At 44.2% G+C, this 26,336-nt stretch overlaps 1 protein-coding gene across 1 annotated transcript; it reads left to right on the forward strand.

The window, feature by feature from the left end:
- The first annotated feature begins 1,525 nt into the window (after positions 1–1,525).
- mettl2a (methyltransferase 2A, methylcytidine) lies at positions 1,526–26,071 on the forward strand. Its single transcript, XM_067969107.1, has 9 exons — positions 1,526–1,662; positions 2,751–2,842; positions 3,978–4,417; positions 7,850–7,899; positions 9,139–9,199; positions 12,167–12,306; positions 12,600–12,706; positions 18,350–18,415; positions 21,388–26,071. Exons 1-9 carry the CDS (start codon positions 1,565–1,567, stop codon positions 21,537–21,539), a joined length of 1,206 nt encoding a protein of 401 aa, XP_067825208.1. The 5' UTR covers positions 1,526–1,564; the 3' UTR covers positions 21,540–26,071.
- Positions 26,072–26,336: the final 265 nt, after the last annotated feature.

A 26,336-nucleotide genomic window follows, 5' to 3' on the forward strand; every position in this document is an offset into this window, starting at 1 on the left:
GGTACAGAGGAATCTGGGCGTCCTACTACATGAATCACAAAAAGTTAGTATGCAGGTACGGCAAGTGATTAGGAAGGCAAATGGAATGTTGTCATTTATTGCAAGGGGAATGGAATATAAAAGTAAAGATGTTTTGCTACAGTTGTACAGGTCATTGGTGAGACCACATCTAGAATACTGTGTGCAGTTTTGGTCTCCTTATTTAAGAAAGCACATAATTGCTTTAGAGGCGGTTCAGAGAAGGTTCACTCGACTGATTCCTGGGATGAGGGGGTTATCATATGAGGAAAGGTTGGACAAGTTGGGCAGGTAAACACTGGAGTTGAGAAGAATGAGAGGTGATCTTATTGAAACATAAAAGATCCTGAAGGGATTTGAAGGGGTAGATGCTGAGAGGATGTTTCCCCTTGTGGGAGAGACTAGAACTAGGGGCCACAGTTTAAAAATAAGGGATCTCCCAGGCAAGACAGAGATGAGGAAATTTTTTTTCTCTGAGGGTCGTGAGTCCGTGGAACTCCCTTCCCCAGAGAGCGGTGGAGGCAGGGTCATTGAATATTTTCAAGTCTGAGTTGGATAGATTCCTGATTAACAAGGGAGTCAAAGGTTATAGTGGGTGGACGGGAAAGTAGGGTTGAGGTCACAATCAGATCAGCCATGATCTTATCAAATGGCAGAGCAGGCTGGAGGGGCCGAATGGCCTACTCCTGCTCTTAATCCGTGTGTTGATATGTGTGATTCAGGTCAATGACCCTTCATCAGAACTCCAGGGAGATGTCAAGTGGTTCGTTAACTAGTCTGGTTTTTAGTTTTGTTAATTGCCCCCATTTTCTGTGAAGATTTTAGGGTTACTAAAACTTCTGGATGAATTTTCGTCCTAGAAAAAAATCTGAGAGCTGCAGCTTCTAATCTGCCCTTTGTCCAGTTCTGAATTGGGGAAAAGATGAGCTGCGGTGACATTTAAAGGGTCAGCCGGCCGGACCCTGCCCCCGCTCCCAGCTCCCGCCTCCCGCCTGGTGAAATTGCGCTTCCTTCCAACAGAGGAGCTCGGAGGACCTTCAGCTGCTCCTCCCGTATCCCGGCATGCTTCACAGGCCGGCTCGGAGGACCTTCAGCTGCTCCTCCAACATCCCGGCATGCCTCACAGGCCGGCTCGGAGGACCTTCAGCTGCTCCTCCAGTATCCCGGCATGCTTCACAGGCCGGCTCGGAGGACCTTCAGCTGCTCCTCCAACATCCCGGCATGCCTCACAGGCCCGGCTCGGAGGACCTTCAGCTGCTCCTCCAATATCCCGGCATGCTTCACAGGCCGGCTCGGAGGACCTTCAGCTGCTCCTCCAATATCCCGGCATGCTTCACAGGCCGGCTCGGAGGACCTTCAGCTGCTCCTCCAATATCCCGGCATGCTTCACACGCCGGCTCGGAGGACCTTCAGCTGCTCCTCCAATATCCCGGCATGCTTCACAGGCCGGCTCGGAGGACCTTCAGCTGCTCCTCCAATATCCCGGCATGCTTTACTGCCCGGCTCGTGGGACCTCCGCCGTCCCGGCATTCTTTGCCGGTCTGTCATGGCTGCGCCCGTTGAGTTGGACTCGGCCCCGCTGAGAGCGCAGTTCGGGAGCCGTTACCTGACCGACCCGAGCCGGGTCTTTCAGCACAACGCCTGGTGAGAATACACGGGTAGGCCTGGGACTTGGCAGGGAGCTCTCACACCCCGAGAGAGAGAAGCAGCGGCCTCCCCTACCACCCACCCAGGGCCCCTCCGTGCTCATTAAAGTAGCTGCAGACTCCGTCGGCCGGTCCGGGTTGCGGACTCTCTCTCTCTCTCTCTTATTCTAGCTCATCTCCCAGAGCTGGAGGATCCCCGGTTTGACCCTCGCTCTGTGCTGAGCCGCGCTTCCTGCTGTCCGGTGACCCGTGTCCGGGTGAGACAAACACTGGGAGTTCTGCCGAAGGCTCGTCGACCTGAACCGTTAACTCTGTTTCTTTCTCCATAGATGCTGCCTGACCTGCTGATTATTTCCAGTATTTTCTGACTAATAAATGACCATCACCCTGCCTATCTGCACTTCATATGGGCTGTTCCTGTGTGAATATGAAACATTTTGATTGCTACCAAGCAAGTTAGCTCCATTGTAAACTTTGCTAGATTGTAGTCGCTTTTTTATGTTTACATTAAATTAGCAATTTTCCTTTCCATGGTGGGGAAAGGTTTGCTGCTTCAGACCCAGGCAGTCCTGGTACAACTTTTTATTATCTCCAACTTATCTTTCCGATGGTCCATTGCCCCAACTGACCAAAAATAGAAAGACTTACATTTATATAATGCTTTATTACATCTCTCAGAAACTTCTTGAAACATTTCATTTGCAATGAATTACCTTGAAATGCAGTAACTACTGTTATATAGGCAATTGAAGCAGTGATTTTGTACACAGCAAGATCGCATAAAATAGCAACAACACAAAAGACTGATTGATCTGTTTTTAGGAACGCAGGAACAGGAGTAGGCCATTCAGCCCCTCGTGCCTGCTCCGCCATTTGATAAGATCATGGCTGATCTGTGATCTAACTCCATATAGCTGCCTTTGGCCCATATCTCTTAATATCTTTGATTGCCAAAAAGCTATCTATCTCAGATTTAAAATTAGCAATTGAGCTAGTATCAATTGCCGTTTGCGGAAGAGAGTTCCAAACTTCTACCACCCTTTGTGTGTGGTTACTCTGGATCATCGATCCTTTTCTCTTACACAGGGATAATGTGGAGTGGTCTGAAGAACAAGAGGATGCAGCCAGGAAAAAAGTTGAGGAAAATTGTGCCCAGCTAGTATCTTCAGAGAAACGAGGTGAGTGAATCACAGTAGCTCTCCTTTCCTTCCTCAAGATAACATCAGTTCAAAGGAAGACCTGTCACAACTGCCAATCAGTGCAATTTTTATTGAGACACAGTTTATTGCCCCACTTATGATTGTTATTTTTTAACACTCCATTTTTAACATCTGTGCTTACAAATGAACATAATCTTCGAAAAAGTGTGAGATGCCTTGGAGGCTTGCACAAACTATTGTTATCTCATTGAATATGTTATAGTCCGGCAATGAGATATACAGAACATCAAAATCACAAGGGAGTGCATGGTGCATACTGTTGGACCGATCATCGCATGGTCCAAATTATCACTCACCACTCAGCCTAACCAATGAACCAAACGAGTGACTTGAAGTCCGGAATCTCAAAAGATTTATACATCCAACTAACTAGCAGCCACTACTTAAAAAAAAAAGGAAATTAATATTGATGCAGAGTGGATGATTTTACACAACACTTAAAGGAAGTTCTAGGCCCATCTCTCCAGAATAACAGCGTGACTGAAGCGATGCAGTTAGTGCCCAGGTTCACACATTTCACTCTGGACAGAGTACTGGAAATAACTGGTGGTTTCATTGGCTGTCTCATCTCTAGCGCCAATATCTATCTGGCTATCTAGCTAGCTATCCTCTATCTATATAGCTCTCTGTCTATCCCTCTCGCTTTCATTTTTTCGATTTTCTCCATTGTCAGTGCTCCTCTGAACTTCCTCTATTGTTTCTCCGAAACTCCAGGTCTCCTTGTGTTTTCACTGTGTTGTAATCAAGATTTAACACATTGTCTCCTGCTCAAACTCATCCTTTCCCAGGATCTCAAACCTGTGGAACTCCTCGCCTCCCTCCAACAACCTAAAGGATTTTAAAACTCGAGCTTGCTGTCTCTTTTTGACTGGTGTCCTCGCGGTCTTGACCATTCATTCAGTATACCTTAAATTAAAGCCCAGAATCCTTTGACAATGCCAGCACGTCAATAAATGCCTGATTTTATGAATGTAACACTTTTATTTGTAATCTCAAATTGTGTAAATTAACAGTGTGGTAAAATGTGCTGCTGTGACAGTTTAGCAAAAATAATTTTAGTATCCTTTTCAAATTTGACTTGTTTTCCAAACAGCGGAATATGAGAACAAGGCCAACAACTACTGGAATGACTTTTACAAGATCCACGAGAATGGATTTTTCAAAGATCGGCACTGGCTCTTCACAGAGTTTCCTGAACTGGTTCCCAATCGTAAATCCTTCCTGTTGGATAAATCTACTCCTCCTGCAGCATCATCGAACCATCATAGCAACACTGAGCCCGGAATCTGCCTTGACAGGAACATTGTGAACGGCTCCCCCTTACCACAGATATGTGCTGAAGAACCAGCTGTGTGTATCCAGGAGCAGAATAATTTGCTAGTTGATGCTGCCAGTCTGCAGGACTGTCAAAGAATGGACAGACTTGTGAACTTGTCTTCAGGGAGCACCTCACAGATACACACAAAGCTGAGTGACACAGAACTATCGGATACAGGCTACACAGGATCCTCTGCAACATTCCGTATACTTGAGGTAATGTGGAATGTTTTGTGTTGTTTTACAGGTATTGACAGTTAAATATCATAACTGAGCTTCCCCTCAACTACTTGGTATGTAACTGTACTGCAGGGTGTGATATTGAACCAAACCGGACAAGAGGGTCCCAAGTGGCATCACTGGTCCGTGCTAAATGTGTTGGAAGCAGAATTATCATCCCGTGTCAAATAGGGACGTTCCCTGTACCTTTCTTTTTTAATGTGATTTTAAATACACAAAGCGATGTGAATTTTAAAAATTGGCTTTGAGGAGCTGTATTCTTAAAGCGTGCTTTTGTCTGTCAGGGAAATGGCCACTAGGCAAAACTGTTCTGGCTCATGCACATCTAGAGAGAGAGACAAGCTGTCTCTCCATACCAAACTCCTGGAAAGTGCATGCGTGTGGACATCAGATGAGGACAGGATTACACTCAGCTGGGGTGCCAAGCAAGACAAAAGAGCCTGCAGACGCTCGCTGTTTAGGTTCAGACATGAAGGGGCACTAGGGTGAAGGACAGATGGATTGCCCAGGCCCCCGAAGTCACTCCCTAGCATGAGTTACTGCCTTCAAGAGGAATGATTAAAACATCATGGCACATACTCCAAGCCTTTGCTGAATACAGTATCCAACTTTTGTTGATTCTTCTCCAATTCCTGATGAACTGTCTCTCAATGTACGGATCAGTAACTCATCCTTTGTGTGAATCAGTAACTTGTCATCAGTGTTAAGATTAGTAACTTGACTCCAGCAGTACGCTATCTTTTTGCAGATAAGACGTTTGTTGCACAAGTCTCTGTGACTTCCTGTCTGTGTGAGTCTTGCCCGACTCTTTGTTGAGGGGTGGCTTTCACTGAGCTTTGTTGGGAAAGGTCACAGCTTTGTTATTTTTGTTTCTCAAACACTTGATGATAATGAAGACGCACCCGAGCTGGAAATACCCACGAGAATGGCGCCTGTTGGAATGTGAGCTTACGTTTCAGCGTGGGGCCCGGCTGTACAAACAAACAACTGTGATCTCCTACTTTGAATGAAATCCCAGTCAAATCACTTACTTTTTTAAAAAACTAAACCCCTCTTCTGTAAATAGAATCATTCTCTAAAGCCGAGGGCTGAAATAGTGAAAACTCCTCAATCTGTATCTTTTGAACATTGTTATCTCAAATGATGTCGCTCTTGTGTGTTTGTGTGAAGTGGTGAAGTTTCTTATTGAGGAACCCAGCTGAAGGGCCAAGACCCAGAGTGCCAAACACCAGCACTATTGAAAAGTATATGAGATAAGGCGAGATAAATCAAGGAGCGGGGATTGGTTGACTTCAAAGCCTGCCGGAAGACTGAAGGAGACCAGTAGTTTGATCCCAGATCAATGAGAAAGTTACATTTATATAGCAGTTCCCTGAGAAACATCTCCAAGCCCTTAATTATTTTTGAGCTGCAGTCGCTGTTATATGGGTAAAAGTTTGCACACAGCAAGATCCCAGAAACAGCAATGAGATGAATGACCAGTTAATCTGTCCAGATGGTGTTGGTTGAGGACGGAATGTTGGGCAGTACACCAGGAGAACGCCCTACTCCTCTTCAATGGTGCAGTATAATTTCTACTGTCCACCTGGGCCAACTTATCTCTGATGGACAGTAAAAATCACATGGCACTGTTAGAGATGCAGAGTCGTTAGGTTTATTTCCTATCTTGACCTTTAACCTTCTGGATGTCCTTGTGCCTGACTGAGGCTTGGTCTTTGACCTTCAGGTTTATCCAAATCAAAAGGGCATTTGACATCTTTTTCATCATCTTTTCTTATTTCCCTAATGCAGTGTGTTATGTTTCAGTGGGGACACAGAAACAAGCTATGGTTTTGCCTGCAATATTCTCAGTTCCAGCAGTGTTAGGCACTCCCGCTAGCAGTCTGAGGTTTGCCCATGCTGCCCAATGTTTAACCATGCGATAGAGTAAGCCCAGGTGTAACAATGGTACTCCCTTGTGATCTAAACCGGATATTTGTGTTTTTCACGCGTGCTTCCATAATACTTCTCTCCAATCTCTTTGAAGAAATACCATGAGGCCAGGTATGAATCATTAAGCTGCTCTATTTCATGGAGTGCAACAGTAAAGATTGGACTCAGTGCAGTTAGTAGAATTTGTCTTTAGGTAATAATACAAAATAGTGAATACGCTACCCTTCCCCACATCAGTGGGTCATCTTACTTGACTTAAACAAAATAACTTCAAATTCCCTCCTGCATTCTAACCCTCTGAGCTGGTGAAAGCCCACCCTTACAGCTTCCTGTTTAAAAACATGACTGACTGTGTTTCTCTATCTTTTTGTTTTTTTTAATCTCACTGTGTTCACATCCCAAATGCAGGGCCTATGCCAGACAAGCCCTGTCTAGCGCCCAGGATCAGGGACCTCCCAATATGATGAATTGCTTATTGTTTGCAGTCTTTGAAGAAATAATTTCAGTGCCTAGTTCATTTGCATTTTAACCACCTTTTGTGTTTTATTTTAAATTGTGTGAATAAACTTTGCTTTAATAACCCAACAATTAAATGGTAACACTTTATTGTGGAAAAATGGTCAAAAAATTCCCAAAATGTGACCTGCTTCCACTGCATCTCATCCCAACAACATGAGATGAAAGGAAGCATGTAAAAAGATGAGGCCATTCGGCCCATTGAACACACCTATTTTACATACAACCTTCTCTATCACAGACTCTACCTACCCAATTTAATCTCCTGGGCAAAGGTTTTCCAAGTTTTCTCCCTACTGCCCCTAAAGGTAAATCTAGCAAAACTCCAGAACCTTCCATCCTGCAATGTTTGTCCATGAACAATCGCCCTCCTTCAATTTGAAGGACCCAGCCCCCCCCCCCTTCATAGTCCGATTATCTCCGCCTGTATTTGTCCCAAAGACTCTCGATCTTCTTCCTAATATTCGTGTCTTTTTTAACACAGCCTGAGCTACCTCCACTGAGCCAGTACTACAGGCAGATTTTTAATTCTGTATTTTCCTTTTCCCCTCTCTGCTTCTTTCAGACACTTGTTAAAACTTACCTCTTTGACCAAGCTTTTCGTCGCCTCGCCTAATGTCTCCTTCTTTGGCTTGGTGCCAGTTTTTGCCTGATTATGTTCCTTGTGAAGCACCTTGGGACTTTGGTTAAAGGCGTTATATAGAATCAGAATGGTTACAGCATGGAAGGAAGCCATTCGGCCCATCAGGTCCATGCCAGTTCTCTGCGAGAGCAATCCAGTAGTCCCACTCCCCCGTCCTTTCCCCGTAAATGCAAGTTGTTGTTGAGATGCTTCCAAACAGAGTTCATTTGGAACAGCCTTAACAAACACTCCAAGCTTTGTTTCTCGGTGCAGCGTTTGATGTATACTTTTCAAACTGTGTATCAAATATTTATTTTCTTTCTTTCTCTCCTAACTAGGTTGGCTGTGGAGTTGGAAATACCGTGTTCCCCATTCTACAAACTAACAAGTAAGAATTTTTCACCGTCACATCATTCACTGAGCTGTGCTTCAGATGATACCTCAGTATCGGGCTCATTTACGGTTACACATGTCAAACTAGCACAGTGGTAGCATCGTCGCCTCTCAGTCACGAGGTTGTAGATTCAAGTCCCACTACAGGCTTGAACACAAAATCTAGGCTGACGCCTCAGGAGGGAGTGCTGCACTGTCAGAGGTGCCGTCTCTCAGACGAGACATTAAGCAGAGATTCTGCCTGCTCAGGTGGATGTAAAAGAACAACATGGCACAATTCAATGAAGTGCAGGGGAGTTCTCTCAGCCAACATTCCTGCGCCGCTGTCTGCCTGCGCCGCTGTCTGCCTGAATACAGCATATCTCCCTTCTCCTGAGGTTTATATATATCTACCACCCTAAACGAAAAGGGTCAAAACTTGCCATTATAAAAAATCTACGGCTGGGGGATCTAGTTGACACAATGGACTTTGCCCAGTGCCTTCACTCCAAGTGGCTGTAAGAGTCCAAAGTGAAATTAATCTGGGGTAATATTAACTTGGTCCCAAGTGGACACAGACCCTCCCGCCTGGGTAAATTAGCACAAGTTAACACTAACCTCGCAGCCTTCTTGCAGCCACAAGATGGCTGGTGACAAAAGTGGAAATTTGATACTATCAGCGAGTTTCCTTCCGAGGTGATTGACACAATTTTTGTAAAAGTTTACTGAAATAAAAAAAACGTCACAGTCTCGCCTGATTCTGCCCTCGCTCAACATCCACAGATGTATGTTTACCAGGGGGAATCACTGGATAATGTTCAGGTCACTGTCCTCTGTTTCAGGTATCTGCAGAATTAGGGTTAGTGCTAACACCAGATTCCTGATCAAAATGTTGAGCCTGTTCACTAACTGTCCACACGACCAGGTTCTGATGTCGGTTTAATCTGCCAGCGTGTTACTGTTTTGTAATATGCTGCACGCTGCGTGTTGTCCGCCATTTAACAGAAATCATACAATGCATGCTAGGGGGGCTGGGGCAAGATGGGAAGAAGAGTTAACGGGTTTCTGTAACCTAGTTAACCAGGGTGAATGTAACAGGTGTGGAGAGAAAATGGTCCTAGATTTTGAATATCAGGAGTTGGCGGTAGTATCTGCAATGTAAGAATGTTTGTCTCTGGGCAGTTCTAGAAAGTTGCTCAGATGACCGATGGAAGTCTTAATGCCAGTCACTAACTCTCCTCTCGTACACTTGCAGTGACCCAGGGCTGTTTGTGTACTGCTGCGATTTTTCCAATACGGCCGTGGAACTCGTCGAGGTGAGAAAGTCGCAATTGTGCTCTTGCTTTGCTCTGTGATTCTGCTTCTCGCTGTAGCCCGGTCTATACTGGGGCGTTCATCAGTGCTTTTCCAGTAATACTCATGGTGTAAGCCCCCAAGTGTGTATTGGAAATGCATCTGCTTAACTCTACCCTTCACAACAGCCTCAATGCAGCAATGGAGTAAGCTAAGTCATAATCCTTTACTTAGACTCTTGGTTCACTTCTGGTGCTGTTATAGGATTGTAGTGGCTCCTGCATTAAATAGAGAAGATATATTAGCTCATTAAAAACAGGGTTGTGCCCTGACTGAACAGTTGGGAGTGAGCTGCCCTGCGGGGTTTGTATTGCAGAGACGAGTATCAGCAATCCAGGAACTTTACGACATGGTGCCGATCTGGGGAGAAAGTTAAGCAGAGTGTAGTTTATACAGTCCATGTGTTTCCTTTAACACAAGGTGCAGTCCCCCTTCATGTAGTTACACCAAGCTAATTCTGTCGGTGCCTGCATCACGCTGGAGCCAGATTGCAAATGGCAGAGTCTGTCTGCCCTGCAAATTTTCTGAACAGAATGTTTAAATGTGTAACACAATGATCCTGGTCATGTGGTGAGATAAATAAGAATTATTTTTCCCTGGATAAGTCGGTGTCTGGAATACTCCGAAAAAATAAGGGATCGCCTCGAGAATTCTGCTGAGAATGATAACGGGGTAGTTCCCCAGTGCCTGGCAGTAAATGCATGTCCCATTATGAAGCTGGCCCATCCAGACCAAGAAGCAGCCAGGTTCGATCCTCGGGCTGTGCTCTTCTCAGCCTGGATGACATCAGGAGCGCTACTCAGCTGGCCATTCTTCACAGGTGACTGTCAGCAGGCTACTCGGTCACCCAGAGCATCACCGCTGACCTCACTTGAACTTTCCCTCAGGAGTCGCTGAATAGTGATCGTGAGCAGGAATCCTGGCTGATTTCTCTCTTCCTGAGCCAGGACCGCAGAGGCCAATTGTAAAGTCCCAGAGGGCTTCCCGTGCCCTTAAAGATGCCTTCAGGCAAGAAGCAGCATTTACATTTTCCCATGTGAATGAACAAATGGTGAGGCTCCAATGTCGGCAAGGCTGTCAGGTTCCATTGTCACAGAGCTCCTGGTCGGCCCGAGACTAGGACTGGAGCTCAACACCAGAGTGTGCCCTCATTCACCACCCTGGCTCCCCGAGCCTCCTTCAAGCCATCTGGCTGGGGGAGAGGATATTGGTTCTCACTGAGTTGGATTGGGTTGGGGGGAGATTGCCGCTGAGCAAAAATCAAGCCCGTACTGGGGATTTTGCACCGTGGCTCCAACTCACCAGCGTTGCTATCTTGGTTTCATCATTCTAAAGACCAGTGAAGAAGCAGTGCATCTTAGTATACTTTTTACAGAGCCTGGAGGGCTGACCCATTCCACCACGTCTACTCTCTCTTTAATGTTGGACATTATCTCGGGTCTTTTCATGTTGCTACAGAGCCTGAAATTTCTTCCGTCATATCTTCTGCTGTAGGTCGAGATCGTCATCTGCAAATCTGCGATTGTTCGGTGTTCTGCCTGCATCAGTGACACAAAGATTTACCTCACTCATTGCTATTCGAGTATTGTGTGGAACAAGTACAACAACAGTGGGCGGCTTTGCCTCACCTTGATGTTTGTTTTAATTCTACTAGATATTTATAACTATCAGAAAAGACTGAACAGGCTGAGTGGGCTCTTTTCTCCAGAAAAGAAAAGGCTGAGGGGTGACCTGATAGAGGTCATTACGATTATGAAAGGGTTTGATAGGGTAGAAATAGAGAAGATGTTTCCACTTGTGGGGAAGACCAAAACTAGGGGCCCCGAATATAAGATAGTGACTAATAAATCCAATAGGGAGAAACTTCTTTACCCAGAGAGTGGTGAGAATGTGGAACTCGCTACCACAAGGAGTAGTTGAGATGAATAGTGTAGATGCATTTAAGAGGAAATTAGATAAATACATGAGGGAGAAAGGAATATGCCGGTAGGGTTACATGAAGTAGGGAGGGAGCAGGCTCATGTGGAGCCCTGTTGGGCTGATGCCTGTTTCTGTGCTGTAAATTCTATGTAAGCCACCCTGTGAATCTGCTGCCTGTAGGGCTCTTTGAGGCAGCCAAGTCTTTGACATGTAGTAAGCTCTCATTATTTTAAACACTGTCTTTTGGCGAACTGAGCCAAAGATCAGCTTAAAATCAGTGTAATTGATGAATGGAGTATGGGCGAGGGGAAGAGAAATGCCTCAAAAAGGGGTGACTATAAAGAAAGTTGGCACTGCCAGTTTCACATACAACCTGACATGATCATTTCAAATCATACAGCACAGAAGGAGGCCATTTGGCCCATCGTGCCTCCGCCGGCTCTATGAAAGAGCTTTCCAATTAGTCCCACTCCCCTGCTCTTTCCCCATAGCCCTGCAGATTTTTCATTTTCAAGTATTTACCCAATTCCCTTTTGAAAGTTACTATTGAATCTGCTTCCTCCACCATTTCAGTGCATTTCAGATCATGACAACCTGCTGCGTAAAAATAATTTTCCTCATCTCCCCTCTGGTTCTTTTGCCAATTACCTTAAATATGTGCCCTCTGGTTACCGACCTTCCTACCAGTGGAAACAGCAAACAATATTATATAATAATGCAGTACGTGGATCCACAGTATCTGTACTGACTGTCTCTCACATCACTGTTCTGTCGTAGTTGACCTGCTTTCTAATATGTGGGAGAGTGAACTCTATCTTAATCCTTAATTGTTCAAGTGCGTTACTGTCTGCTGAACTGAATCTTTAGATCTGTTTGATAATGTTTCTCTTCTCTTCTAGTGTGTCAATTAACAAACCTGAACACCTCAGTTTAGCAACACAGGTATTTGTGTAAGTTCTCATATCCTGTAGCAGAATACAAGTATTGTCAAACTGTCATTTTGTTTCTAGATGAACTCCAGTTACGACCAATCTCGCTGTCTTGCTTTTGTCCATGATCTATGTGATCCACAGGCCAACTATCCTATGCCAGATGAAAGCCTGGACATCATCATCCTCATATTTGTACTCTCAGCTATACATCCAGATAAGTAAGTACAGCAGACCTGGACCGTATCCGGTGTATAGCGCTGCGGTCCTGGACCGCGTGCAGCGCTACGGCCCTGGACCAGATCACAAGCTGACGGGTGTATTAGGCAAATACTGAAGTGTTTAATATCTGACCCTTTTTCTCCCATTCCCCTCTCTTTCTCACTCCCTCTCCCTATCTCTTTCTGTCATTCTGCTTTTCCCTTTCTCTCTTTTTCTCTCCTGCCCCATCCCCACTCTTTACTTCCCCCCCCCCATCCCCACTCTCTACTCCCCCCATCCCTGCTCTCTGCAGAATGCAAGCTGTTGTTAAGAGATTGAGTCAACTTCTGAAACCTGGAGGGATGATTCTCTTCAGGGACTATGGGCGTTATGACATGGCACAGCTTCGATTTAAAAAAGGTAAGGGCTCTGAGCTGATCACCTTCATTATTTATTACTGGAGCATAACCTGCTAAAACCTCCCAGGTTTTTAGAGTAAATTAACAAAATTAAAATCATTTTTGCACTCTATACTACTTCAGGATTGGAATGACCTTTCATCCCAGTTCTCTGATGAAGACACTGACTCATACTGGGGTACAGTTCCATGGGTTCCAGCAGCCCTCTGGTACCTTGCCGTGTAAACTTTCTCCATGTGCGATTATTGACCGTTTGTATGGGCAGACTATTGAATGGTGGAGGGCATCGCTGTCGAGCCTGGTCCTGTCCTCCTCCCAACATCCACACGGGCAATTTGCAGCAGAGGGTCCCAGGTTGGTGATTGTAAAGATATAAACTGTGTTGAGGACAAGCTGTGGTAAGCTGTTGACACAAGGGTTTGGAACCAACCCAGAGTTTGTCCTATATAGAGAGCTTGTGGTGACACTGCACCTCATGGAACTAATATACAGTGCCGTGGATGCAGAAGACTCGTTTGATTCTTTACTTACTCAGTTCCTGATCTAGACCACAGCGCCTCTCCATGAGAGATGGAAACATAAGACAGGGATGTCCCCATATGTCACTATCAAATCACTACCAGCAGCTTGACTATGGGGGCATGACAAAGGTCTCACACCTACAGAGATGTGGGCTCTATTTCTCGAGGGAGAAACTAAAAGTGTGTGGTCTTCATCAGAAAGTAAATTACACCCCCATCCCAAAATATTTGAGTTGACAGCAGGGTCACGCCTGCTACTATTTACTTCACAGAATGGCCTCTAAAGAAAGGCCTAGGGACTCTAGGGGAATCAAGGGATATGGGGATCAGGCAGGAAAGTGGAGTTAAGGGCGAAGATCAGCCATTATCTTACTGAGTGGCTGATCAGGCTCGAGGGGCCGGATGGCCTACTCCTGCTCCTTTTTCTTATGTTCTTAAGGCCTGCTATTCGTACTTACTCCAGAGGTGGTGCTGTAACCTCTATGGAAAGGCCTGTTGTTCTAACCTGTGAAGCACCATGGGATGTTTTACTACGGTAAAGACGCTATATAAATGCAAGTTGTTGTTGTTGTTGCTACAACATAACTGGAAGTGGAAGTGCCAGCGTTCCAAAATCTGCCGCGCTCCAGTTCTGAGCAGCAATGAGTTAACAGGACAAAACGACCCACAATTTCGTCAGGCTTGATGACGTTATCAGTAAGGATAAGTATTGTGGAGGAGTGGAAGAGGCGTTGCAAGTCTGAGGTCAAGGAGGACAAGCCCTGGGAGCTCAGCATTACATCTAAGCTGTGTAATAACGGGATAGTGAGTGCTTAATGCAGTGAGAAAAACATCCCAGTCCCCTACCCAGCACTGATGCCCTGCTCACTTCGCTGAGCACTCTGTTTACAAAATAATATGAAAGTTGGTGCTGTGAGAAGTGAAATCTCAAACTGAGAATAGGCCAGGTCACTGGGTGTTGGGAATTATGATAGAAAAATACCATTTATTGCGATCCCCATGGCTTAGTGAAAGCTCAGTCGCCCACAGTGAGAGACTCCACAAGACACACACACCGCTCTTCCCAGCCCACTGTGATGCAGAAATGGTGCATTTTGCTGCTGGACAGACATTAAGCTTTCGTGCCCGATGACTGATGATTCAGCCTGAGCCAGTCGCTGTATCTGTTCATATTGAATACGTGTTGTTTCTGAGATAGATCTATGCAGTGTTTGAATTTACAAAGGACGCAGGGCTTTTCTTAATGAGCATTTAAAGAATGATCCTAGAAACCTGGTTCAAAATGAGTCAAAACTGCACATTTGGAGAGAAATGGATGGTGCAGAGTTTTAAGATAATGGCCTTTCACCTCTGGGGCCTGCATTTAAATCTAGCCCAGACTGATGAGATGAAAGTTATATCTGTCTGGCTATACAGGTCCTGTCTGCTATGAGTCTTAACCCAGTTCCTCGTGGGAGAGAGCCCACTGCACAAAGCTGTCCACAAACTGGCAATCTCGTTGACAAGAGGCCACAGATTGGGATTGCACCACATTTGTGCAGCAGAGTTGTGAGGTTGAGTGAGGTCCATTGTTTGAGCAGAGTGAAACTGCTGTGTAGCTGGCTGTGCTGTACTTGCTTTGAAAGTGCCTCATGCTGACACTGGGTCACAAAATTGGCAAAGAGTTTTCTAATCCCAATGAGATCCTGCACCTAGACTGCCACAAACATCACCAAAAAGACCAACACGGGCAGCAGAGCTTTGTATTCCATTCAGTATCATAGTAGGTACAGCACAAGAGGAGGCCATTCGGTCCATTGTGCCTGTGCTGGCTCTTTGAAAGAGCTATCCAATTAGTCCCATTCCACTATTCTTTCCCCATAGCCCTGTAAATCTTTTCCCTTCTAATATTTATCCAATTCCCATTTGAAAGTTACTATTGACTCTGCTTCCACCATCCTTTCAGGCAGTGCATTCCAGATCATTCCGACTCGTTGCGTAAAAAAATGTTTCCTCATGTCGCCTCTGGCTCTTTTGCCAATCACCTTAAATCTGTGTCCTCTGGTTACCAACCGTTCTGCCACTGGAAACAGTTTCTTACTTATTCTATCAAAACCATTCATGATTTTGAACACCTCTATCAAATCTCCCCTTAACCTTCTCTGTTCTAAAGAGAATAATCCCAGCTTCTCCAATCTCTCCATATAACTTAAGGCCCTCATCCCCGGCACCATTCTAGTAAATCCCTTCTGCACCCTCTCTAAGGCCTTGACATCCTTCCTAAAGTGTGGTGCCCAGAATTTGAGCACAATACTCCAACTGAGGCTTAACCAGTGTTTTATAAAGGTTTAGGATAACTTCCTTGCATTTGTACTCCATGCCTCTATTAATAAAGCCAAGGATCCCAAATGCTTTTTTTTAACAGCCTTCTCAACTTTTCCTGCCACCTTCAAAGATTTGTGTATGTGCACCCCCAGGTCTCTCTGTCCCTGAACCCCCTTTAAAATTGTGCCATTTAGTTTATATTGCCTCTCCTCATTCTTCCTACCAAAATGTATCACTTCACACTTCTCAATGTTAAATTTCATCTGCCATGTGTCTGCCCATTTCATCAGTCTGTCTCTGTCCTCCTGAAGCCTGTTACTATCCTCCGCATTGTTTACTACATTTCTGAGTTTCGTGTTATCTGTAAACTTTGAAATTATGCCCTCTATACCCAAGCCCAGGTCATTAATATATATCAAAAAAGAGCAGTGGTCTTAATACCGACCCCTGGGGAACACCACTGTATACTTCCCTCCAGTCTGAAAAACAACCGTTCACCACTACTCTCTGCTTTCTGTCCCTTAGCCAATTTTGTATCCACGCTGCCACTGTCCCTTTAATCCCATGGGCTTTAATTTTGCTAACAAGTCTATCATCTGGTACTTTTTCAAATGCCTTTTGAAAGTCCATATACACAACCTCAGCCACACTACCTTCATCAACCCTTTCCGTTACTTCATCAAAGAACTCAATCAAGTTAGTCAATACGATTTTCCTTTTACAAATCCGTGCTGACTTTCATTTATTAGCCCTTACTTTTCCAAGTCCAGGATTATTGTCTCTAAAAGTTTCCCCATCTCCGACATTAGGCTGACTGGCCTGTAATTGCCGGGTTTATCCCTTTCCGCTGTTTTGACCCGGGCTATGACATTAGCAATCCTCCAGTCTTCCGGCACCATCTATCCCCATATCTGAGGAGGATTGGAAGATTGTGATCAGAGCCTCTGCAATTTCCACCCTTACTTCCCTCAGTAACCCAGGATGCATCCCATCAGGACCCGGGTGACTTTTCTACTCTGAGTACTGCCAATCTTTTTTAAGTACCTCCTTTATTTTTATCCTATCCAATATCACGACTATCTCCTCCATTACTGCTACAATGGCAGCATCCTCTACTCTAGTGAAGACGGATGCAAAGTATTCATTAGCCTAACATCTGTGGTGGGTAAAATTTTGGAATCTATTATTAAGGAGACAGTAGTGGAACATTTGGATAAACATAATTTAATAGGACAAAGTCAGCATGGCTTTACGAAGGGGAAGACATGTCTGACAAATTTGCTTGAGTTCTTTGAGGACATAACGTACAGGTTGGTTAAAGGGGAACCAGTGGACGTAGTGTATTTAGAGTTCCAGAAGGCATTCGACAAGGTGCCACATAAAAGATTATTGCTCAAGATAAAGAATCACTGGATTGGGGGTAATATTCTGGCATGGGTGGAGGATTGGTTATCTAACAGGAAGCAGAGAGTTGGGATAAATGGTTCATTCTCGGACTGGCAACCAGTAGCCAGTGGTGTTCCGCAGGGGTCGGTGCTGGGTCCCCAACTCTTTACAATCTATATTAACGATTTGGAGGAGGGGACCGAGTGTAACGTATCAAAGTTTGCAGATGATACAAAGATGGGAGGGAAAGTGGAGAGTGAGGAGGACATAAAAAACCTACAGGGGGATATAGACAGGCTGGGTGAGTGGGCGGAGATTTGGCAGATGAAATACAATATTGGAAAATGTGAGGTTATGCACTTTGGCAGGAAAAATCAGAGAGCAAGTTATTGTCTTAAAGGCGAGAAACTGGAAAGTACTGCAGTACAAAGGGATTTGGGGGTCCTTGTGCAAGAAAATCAAAAAGTTAGTATGCAGGTGCAGCAGGTGATCAAGAAAGCCAACGGAATGTTGGCTTTTATTGCTCGGGGGATAGAATATAAAAATAGGGAGGTACTGCTGCAGTTATATAAGGTATTGGTGAGACCGCACCTGGAATACTGCATACAGTTTTGGTCTCCATACTTAAGAAAAGACATACTTGCTCTCGAGGCAGTACAAAGAAGGTTCACCCGGTTAATCCCGGGGATGAGGGGGCGGACATATGAGGAGAGGTTGAGTAGATTGGGACTCTACTCATTGGAGTTCAGAAGAATGAGAGGCGATCTTATTGAAACATATAAGATTGTGAAGGGGCTTGATCGGGTGGATGCGGTAAGGATGTTCCCAAGAATGGGTGAAACCAGAACTAGGGGGCATAATCTTAGAATAAGGGGCTGCTCTTTCAAAACTGAGATGAGGAGAAACTTCTTCACTCAGAGGGTAGTAGGTCTGTGGAATTTGCTGCCCCAGGAAGCTGTGGAAGCTACATCATTACATAAATTTAAAACAGAAATCGACAGTTTCCTAGAAGTAAAGGGAATTAGGGGTTACGGGGAGCGGGCAGGAAATTGGACATGAATTTAGATTTGAGATTAGGATCAGATCAGCCATGATCTTATTGAATGGCGGAGCAGGCTCAAGGGGCCTATTGGCCTACTCCTGCTCCTATTTCTTATGTTCTTATTTAGTACCTCATCCATGCCCTCTGCCTTCAAATGAAGATCTTTTTTTATCCCTAATCGGTCCCACCCTTCCTTTGACTACCCTTTTACTATTTAAACTATTCCCATAATCGTAATGAATGAATCCCTTTGACGAGTGGTTTCATTGGCTGCAAGTTGAAGTCCAGGTAACTCCAGTAAAATGCTGCAGTTCATTTAAAATTAAATCAGCTATTCATTTTAAACCTCTGTATTCTCTCTCTAAAATGCCACTTCCATTCCTGATTGTAGGTCGTTGTCTATCTGAAAATTTCTACGTTCGAGGAGATGGGACCAGAGTTTATTTTTTCACACAAGGTACTTGTGCAGTGTTTGCAGTTCAATTTCTAGCTTTGTTTTGAAGAATGTGGGCGTTTCGGGCAGCTGCTGGATTTAAATCGCCAGTGATTTGGTCTATAGTTCCTGTCGTGAAGTGGTCCCTTTTTCAAATTTAGTATGTTAAAATCCTGTTTTATTGACCCGATCACGTCCTAATATTGTCAGCGCTACCACTTTGGAATGAGTACTCCAAGCAGCTAGGCTGTCCTATTGGTTTAACACAGCCATGATACATACATTGGTAGACTTCTGCCTCTGAGTCAGAAACATAAAAATGGACTGTAAAAGCTTCTATAGGTGTGCAAAAAGAAAACTGGCAAAGGCAAATGTGGGTCCCTTACAGAAAGAGACGTCAGAATTTATAATGGGGAATAAGGAAACGGCAGAGAAATTAAACAAATACTTTGTGTCTGTCTTCACAGAAGAAGACACAAAAAACCTCCCAGAAATACTAGAGAACCAAGGGTCTAGCGAGAATGAGGAACTGAAAGAAATTAGTATTAGTAAAAAAAAAGTACTAGAGAAATTAATGGGACTGAAAGTCGATAAATCCCAAGGACCTGATGATCTACATCCCAGCGTTTTGAAAGAGGTGGTTATAGAGATAGTGGATGCATTGGTTGCCATCTTCCAAAATTCTATAGATTCTGGAACGGTTCCTGCAGATTGGAAGGTAGCAAATGTAACCCCACTATTTAAGAAAGGAGGGAGAGAGAAAACAGGGAACTACAGGCCCATTAGCCTGACAGTAGTAGGGAAAATGCTAGAATCTATTATAAAGGATGTGATAACAGGACACTTAGAAAATAATAATAGGATTTGGCAGAGTCAACATGGATTTATGAAAGTGAAATCATGTTTGACAAACCTATTGGAGTTCTTTGAGGATGTAACTAGTAGAATAGATAAGGGGGAACCAGTGAATGTGGTGTATTTGGATTTTCAGAAGGCTTTCGCTAAGGTCCCACACAGGAGGTTGGTGAACAAAGTTAGAGCACATGGAATTGGGGGTAATATACTGGCATGGATTGAGAATTGGTTAACAGACAGAAAACAGAGCAGGAATAAACTGGTCTTTTTCAGGTTGGCAGCCTGTGACTAGTGGGGTACCGCAGGGATCAGTGCTTGGGCCCCAACTATTCACAATCTATATTAATGATTTGGATGAGGAGACCAAATGTAATATTGCCAAGTTTGCTGATAACACAAAACTAGGTGGGAATGTGAGTTGTGAGGAGGATGCAAAGAGGCTTCAAGGGGATATAGACAAGCTAAGTGGGCAAGAATATGGCAGATGGAATATAATGTGGAAAAATGTGAAGTTATCCACTTTGGTAGGAAAAACAGAAATGCAGAGTATTTTTTAAATGGTGATGTTCAAAGGGACCTGGGTGTCCTTGTACATGAGTCACTAAGCTAACATGCAGGTGCAGCAAGCAATTAGGAAGGCAAATGGTATGTTGGCCAGAGGATTTGAGTACAGGAGCAAAGACGTCTTACTGCAATTATATAGGGTCTTGGTGAGACTGCACCTGGAGCATTGTGTACAATTTTGGTCTCCTTACCTAAGAAAGGATATACTTGCCACAGATGGAGTGCAACGAATATTCACCAGACTGATTCCTGGGATGGCGGGATTGTCATATGAGGAGAGATTGAGTAGACTAGGCCTGTATTCTCTAGAGTTTAGAAGAATGAGAGGTGATCTCATTGAAACACACAAAATTCTTACAGGGCTCGACAGGGTAGATGTAGGGAGGATATTTCCCCTGGCTGGGGAATCTAGAACGAGGGGTCACAGTCTCAGAATAAGGGGTAGGCCATTTAGGACTGAGATGAGGAGAAATTTCTTCACTGAGGGTGGTGAATCTTTGGAATTCTGTACCCCAGAGGGCTGTGGAGGCTCAGTCATCGAGTACATTCAAAACAGAGATCGATAGATTTCTAGATATTAAAGGCATCAAGGGATATGGGGATGGGGCAGGAAAATGGCATTGAGGTAGAAGATCAGCCATGATCTTGTTGAATGGCGGAGCAGGCTCGAGGGGCCGGATGGTCTACTCCTCCTATTTCTTATGTTGTGAGTTCAAGTTCCACTCCAGAGACTTGAACGTATAATCTAGGCTGACACTCCAGTGCAGTACTTGAGGGAGTGCTGCATTGTTGGAGGTGCCGCCTTTCAGCTGGGATGTTAAGCTGAGGCCCTGTCTGCCCCGCTCAAGTGGACGTTAAAAAGATCCCATGGCACTATTGAAAGAAAGGTACTCCTGGTATCCTGGTCAATATTTATCCCTCAGCCAACATCACTAAAACAAACTACTTGGTCACTTATCTCTTTGGGATCTTGTCCTGCACACATTGGCTGCCGCGTTCCTACCTTACAACATTGATCACACTTCAAAAATACTTCCCTGGCTGTGAAGCGCTTTGGGATGTCCTGAGTTCGTGATAGGTGCAATATAAATGCAAGTTCTTTATTTCTTTACTGTTCCTAAGGCATAGCGGCTAAGAAGAGATTTAAGAGGTTTCTTAAATTCTGATGGGTTTTGATATGGTGAATTGGGAAAGACTGTTTCCTCTGGTTGGGGAGTCAGTGACCAGGGTCATCAATGTGACATTATCATTCAGAGTTAAGCAGAGGGTTGTTGGAGCATGGAATGCTTTGTCATGGGGAGTGGTTGAGGCAGAGACCATTGCACCTTTTAAGGGAAAAGTAGATAAATATTTGGATACAGGGAGAGCGCGGGGCAGTGGGATTAGTTTTTGGAATGTTCTCGCAAAGAGCCAGCACAGACACGACAGGCCAAATGACCTCCTCTTCTGCTGTAAACTTCTAAAATACCATTTCTAAAGTTTCTAAGCCTGGGTCAGCGGCAGGATCCTGACTAAAACACCGCAGAGCTGACAAGGCCCCAGCTCGCCTAACCTGTACGATTGTCTCCTCACCCCAGGTGGACTGGATGACCTGTTCACTTCTGCCGGCCTGGAGAAAGTCCAGAACCTCGTGGATCGACGTCTGCAGGTTAATCGTGGGAAGCAGCTGACCATGTATCGGGTCTGGATCCAGTGCAAGTATTGCAAACCCCTCCAGAAAGGAGAATGAACATTCCTAATGCTGTAGATCAGTCACCTTGACGGAACCGAATCGGGGGTCTCGGACTATGTGTCATCACTGTGGCTGGACCTGCTAAGTTGACTTAAAAAGGAAATGTATATAATGAACCCTCCTGCTCTTTGGTCATAACTGTTACATCGAAACTACAGCACGGAAACAGGCCATTCAGCCCAACTGGTCTATGCCAGCCTTTATGCTCCACATAAGCTTCCTTTCTCCCTACTTCATCTAAACCTATCAGCATATCATACGAACATATGAATTAAGAGCAGGAGTAGGCCATTCGGCCCCTCGAGCCTGCTCTGCCATTTGATAAGATCATGGCTGATCTGATTGTGACCTCAACCCTACTTTCCCGTCCACCCACTATAACCTTTGACTCCCTTGTTTATCAGGAATCTATCTAACTCAGCCTTGAAAATATTCAATGACCCTGCCTCCACTGCTCTCTGGGGAAGGGAGTTCCACGGACTCACGACCCTCTGAGAGAAAAAATTTCTCCTCATCTCCTTCTTAAATGGGAGACCCCTTATTTTTAAACTGTGGCCCCTAGTTCTAGTCTCTCTCACAAGGGGAACCATCCTCTCAAAATCTGCCCCTTCTAGTCCCCTCAGGATCTTATGTTTTAATAAGATCACCTCTTATTCTTCTAAACTCCAGTGTATACAGGCCCAACTTGTCCAACCTTTCCTCAAGATATCCCCGTCATCCCAGGAATCAGTCGAGTGAACCTTCTCTGAACCGCCTCCAAATCAATTATGTCCTTTCTTAAAAAAGGAGACCAAAACTGCACACAGTATTCTAGATGTGGTCTCACCAATGCCCTGTACAACTGTAGCAAAACATCTCACTTTTATATTCCATTCCCCTTGCAATAAATGACACGTTCCATTTGCCTTCCTAATCACTTGCTGTACCTGCATACTAACTTTTTGAGATTCATGTACTAGGACACCCAGATCCCTCTGTACCTCAGAGTTCTGCAATCTCTCTCCATTTAAATAATATATTGCTTTTCTATTCCTCCTGCCAAAGTGAACAAGTTCACATTTTCCCACATTATACTCCATCTGCCACATTTTTGCCCACTCACTTAACCTATCTATATCCATTTCCAGACTCCTTATGTCCTCTTCACAACTTACTTTCCTACCTACCTTTGTGTCCCTTCATCCAAGTCATTGATATAGATTGTAAATAGTTGAGGCCCAAGCACTGATCCCTGTGGCACTCCACTCGTTACATCTTGCCAATCTGAAAATGATCCATTTATGCCTACTCTCTGTTTCCTGTTAGCTAACCAATCCTTTATCCATGCTAATATGTTACCCCCTACACCATGAGCTGTTATTTTGTGTAATAGCCTTTGATGTGACACCTTGTCAAAAGCCTTCTGGAAATCCAAGTACACCACATCCACAGGATCCCCTTTATCCATGTTGCTTGTTACTTCCTCAAAGAACTCTAATAAATTAGTCAAACACGATTTCCCTTTCACAAAACCGTGTTGACTCTGCCTGAGTGCATTGAGATTTTCGAAGTGTCCTGCTATAACCTCCTTCATAATAGATTCTCGCATTTTCCCTATGACAGATGTTAAGCTAACTGGCCTGTAGTTTCCTGCTTTCTGTCTTCCTTTCTTGAATAGAGGAGTTATGTTTGCTATTTTCCAATCTGATGGGATCCTTCTAGAATCTAGGGAATTTTGGAAAATTAATACCAATGCATCTACTATCTCTGCAGCCACTTCTTTTAAGACCCTAGGATGAAGTCCATCAGGACCTGGGGACTTGTCAGCTTTTAGTTCTAATATTTTTTTCAGAACCCTTTCCCTGGTGATTGTAAATGTTTTAAGTTCCTCCCTCCCTTTCACCTCTTGATTCACAATTATTTCTGGCATGTTATTTGTATCCTCTACAGTGAAGACGGATGCAAAATATCTGTTCAATTCATCCGCCATTTCCTTATTCTCCATTATTAATTCCCCAGACACTCTCTCTAGATGACCAACGCTCACTTTACTTACTCTTTTCCTTTTTAAATACCTGTAGAAACTCTTACTATCTTTTTATATTTCTAGCTGGCTTTCTCTCGTACTCTAATTTCTCCCTCCTCATTATTCTTTTAGTCATTCTTTGCTGTTTTTTATATTCTGTCCAATCTTAGGACCTGCCACTAATCTTCGGAGTTGTATGCTTTTTCTTTCAATTTGATACTATCTTTAACTTCCTTAGTTAGCCACGGATGGTACGTCCTTCCCCTAGAGTCTTTCTTTCCCACTGGAATGTATCTTTGCTGAGTGTTATGAAATATCTCATTAAATGTCTGCCGCTGCATCTCTGCTGACATATCCCTTAACCTAAGTTCCCAGTTCACCTTAGCCAGCTCTGTCTTCATGCCCTCATAATTGCCCTTATTTAAGTTTAAAACACTAGTCTTAGACTTACTCTTCTCTCCCTCAAACTGAATGCTAAATTCAATCATATTGTGATCACTGCTACCAGAGGCTCCTTTACAGTGAGGTCATTAATTAATCCTGTCTCATTACACATTACCAGGTCTAGAATAACTCGCTCTCTGGTTGGCTCTAGAACATGCTGCTCTGAGAAACTGTCCTGAAAGCACTCTATGAACTCATCTTCCAGGCTATCTTTGCCAATCAGATTCTTCCAATCTATATGTAGATTAAAATCACCCATGATTATCGCTGTTCCTTTCTCACAAGCCCCCATTATTTCTTCCTGTATACCCTGTCCTAGTGTGGTTACTGTTAGGGGGCCTATAAACTACTCCCACAAGTGACTTCTTGCCTTTACTATTTCTTATCTCTACCCAAACTGATTCTACATCTTCTATTCCTTTCTCCCTTGTGTGTTTATCTAGCTTCCCCTTAAATGCTTCTATGCTATTTGCCTCCTTGTGCTCTTTGGGTAAAGAAGTTTCTCCTGAATTCCCTATTGGATTTGTTAGCAACTATTTTATATTTATGACTTCTAGTTTTGGACACCTCTACATGTGGAAACATTTTAGCTACCTTTCCTATATTAAACCTTTCATAATCTTAAAGACCTCTATCAGGTCACCCCTCAGCTTCCCTTTTCTAGAGAAAAGGGCCCTGGCCTGTTCAGCCTTTCCTGAAGTTATAAAGTTCAGAATCACTGCTCATTAACTTTTGTCTGTTTATATAAGGCACCCTGTGGGTTACAGTCACCATATTTGTTCTTGGAGATGAAATCCTTGTCAAAGTGTTAATCTGTTGAGCATTTCTCTGGACTGTACAAACCTGACTGCTCATTCCCTCCAACTTCCCTGACAGTCACTCTACCACTTGCTGTTTGCATGATTTTCTTCCATTCTCTGCCATTTCTGCAATCTCTCTGTTACAGGGGAACAGGAGGAGGCCATTCAGGCCCTCGAGCCTGCTTCACTATTCAATTCGATCATGGCTGATCTCTACCTCAACTCCATTTACCTGTCTTATCTCCATATCCCTTGATAGCCTTACCTAACAAAAATCTATCGATCTCAGTCTTGCAAGCTCCAATTGACCTTCAGCAACACAGCCTTATAGGGGAGAGAATTCCAGATTCCACTACCCTTTGTGTGGAAAAAAAGCTTCCTGATTTCCCTCCTAAATGGCTTAGCTCGAATTTTAAGATTATTTCCCCTCGTATTTGATTCCCCCACCAGAGGAAACAGTTTCTCCGTATCTACCCTATCGAATCCTTTTAATGTTTTACATACCTCGATCAGATCTCCTGTACTCAAGGAAATACCAGCCAATCACAGTAAGGATGATTCTCCACCCCTCTGGTTTGCTTTTCTCATTGCTGCTTTGCATACGGCTGTCTAAACTATGGCTGATAGGTGGGCTCAAAATTAGAGGAAGATAGTCATGGTTTCATTTTTCTGCCTGCTATGAAAGGGGTGTGGATTTATGCTCACCACTCCCTAGGGAGGTCCCGATCCCAGCAGCAACACTGAGGGGACGCACCAAGTGCTCCCCCGACACGGGCCATTAGAGAGACTGTCCCGCGGCCCCCCTCGCAAGCTTCCCACGGATCAATTTCAGGTGAGTCCCGGGACCAGATCAATTGCTCACCACTCGAGGAAGGGGAGAAAGCATCTTAAAATGAAGAGTCTCGTTCTTGGCAAAAGACGCCTCAAATTGCAGGGCGGGGAGGTTGAAACTCTTATTGGAAAAGAACGACACACGATGCAGTAAGTTCAGACTCTAGCAATCTGTGAGCACCTGCCCACACCAGGGTTGAGTGAGTGCCAAGAGATTCCCACAACAGTGCTGTTGTGCAAGTGGATCGACTGCTCTCATTTCTGGGTCCATTCACGTTATTGTTGTATTCTAACAAAGTACAAACCACTTCACAGCTATTTGTACTGTTTGACCCAGTGTAGTTATGAGAACAAAAACAATATAGGTTTTAACTGTACTATCAGTGCTTTTACTGGATGGCGTTATGGTAAGCACAGTATATTTAATAAATTGTATTTTCTTCATTGTTGATATCCATTGATTTGAGTTTCATTTCATGTGTGTGCAGCACCTCTGTTTTATATGGCATTGTGTGTATTATTATTGGCACTGTGTGTATGTTCTGTATTCCACTGTTACTGTGTGTATATTATTATTGGCACTGTGTGTTCTGTATTGCACTGTTACTATGTGCATATTATATATGAATGTTCCCTTGATATTCAAATACATTGACATTCAAATGCATTACCATACCGAATCCCCCACTATCAACATCCTGGGGGTCACCGTTG

The sequence above is a fragment of the Heptranchias perlo genome, chromosome 30, assembly GCF_035084215.1.
Source record: "Heptranchias perlo isolate sHepPer1 chromosome 30, sHepPer1.hap1, whole genome shotgun sequence".
In the NCBI taxonomy this organism is placed as follows: Eukaryota; Metazoa; Chordata; class Chondrichthyes; order Hexanchiformes; family Hexanchidae; genus Heptranchias; species Heptranchias perlo.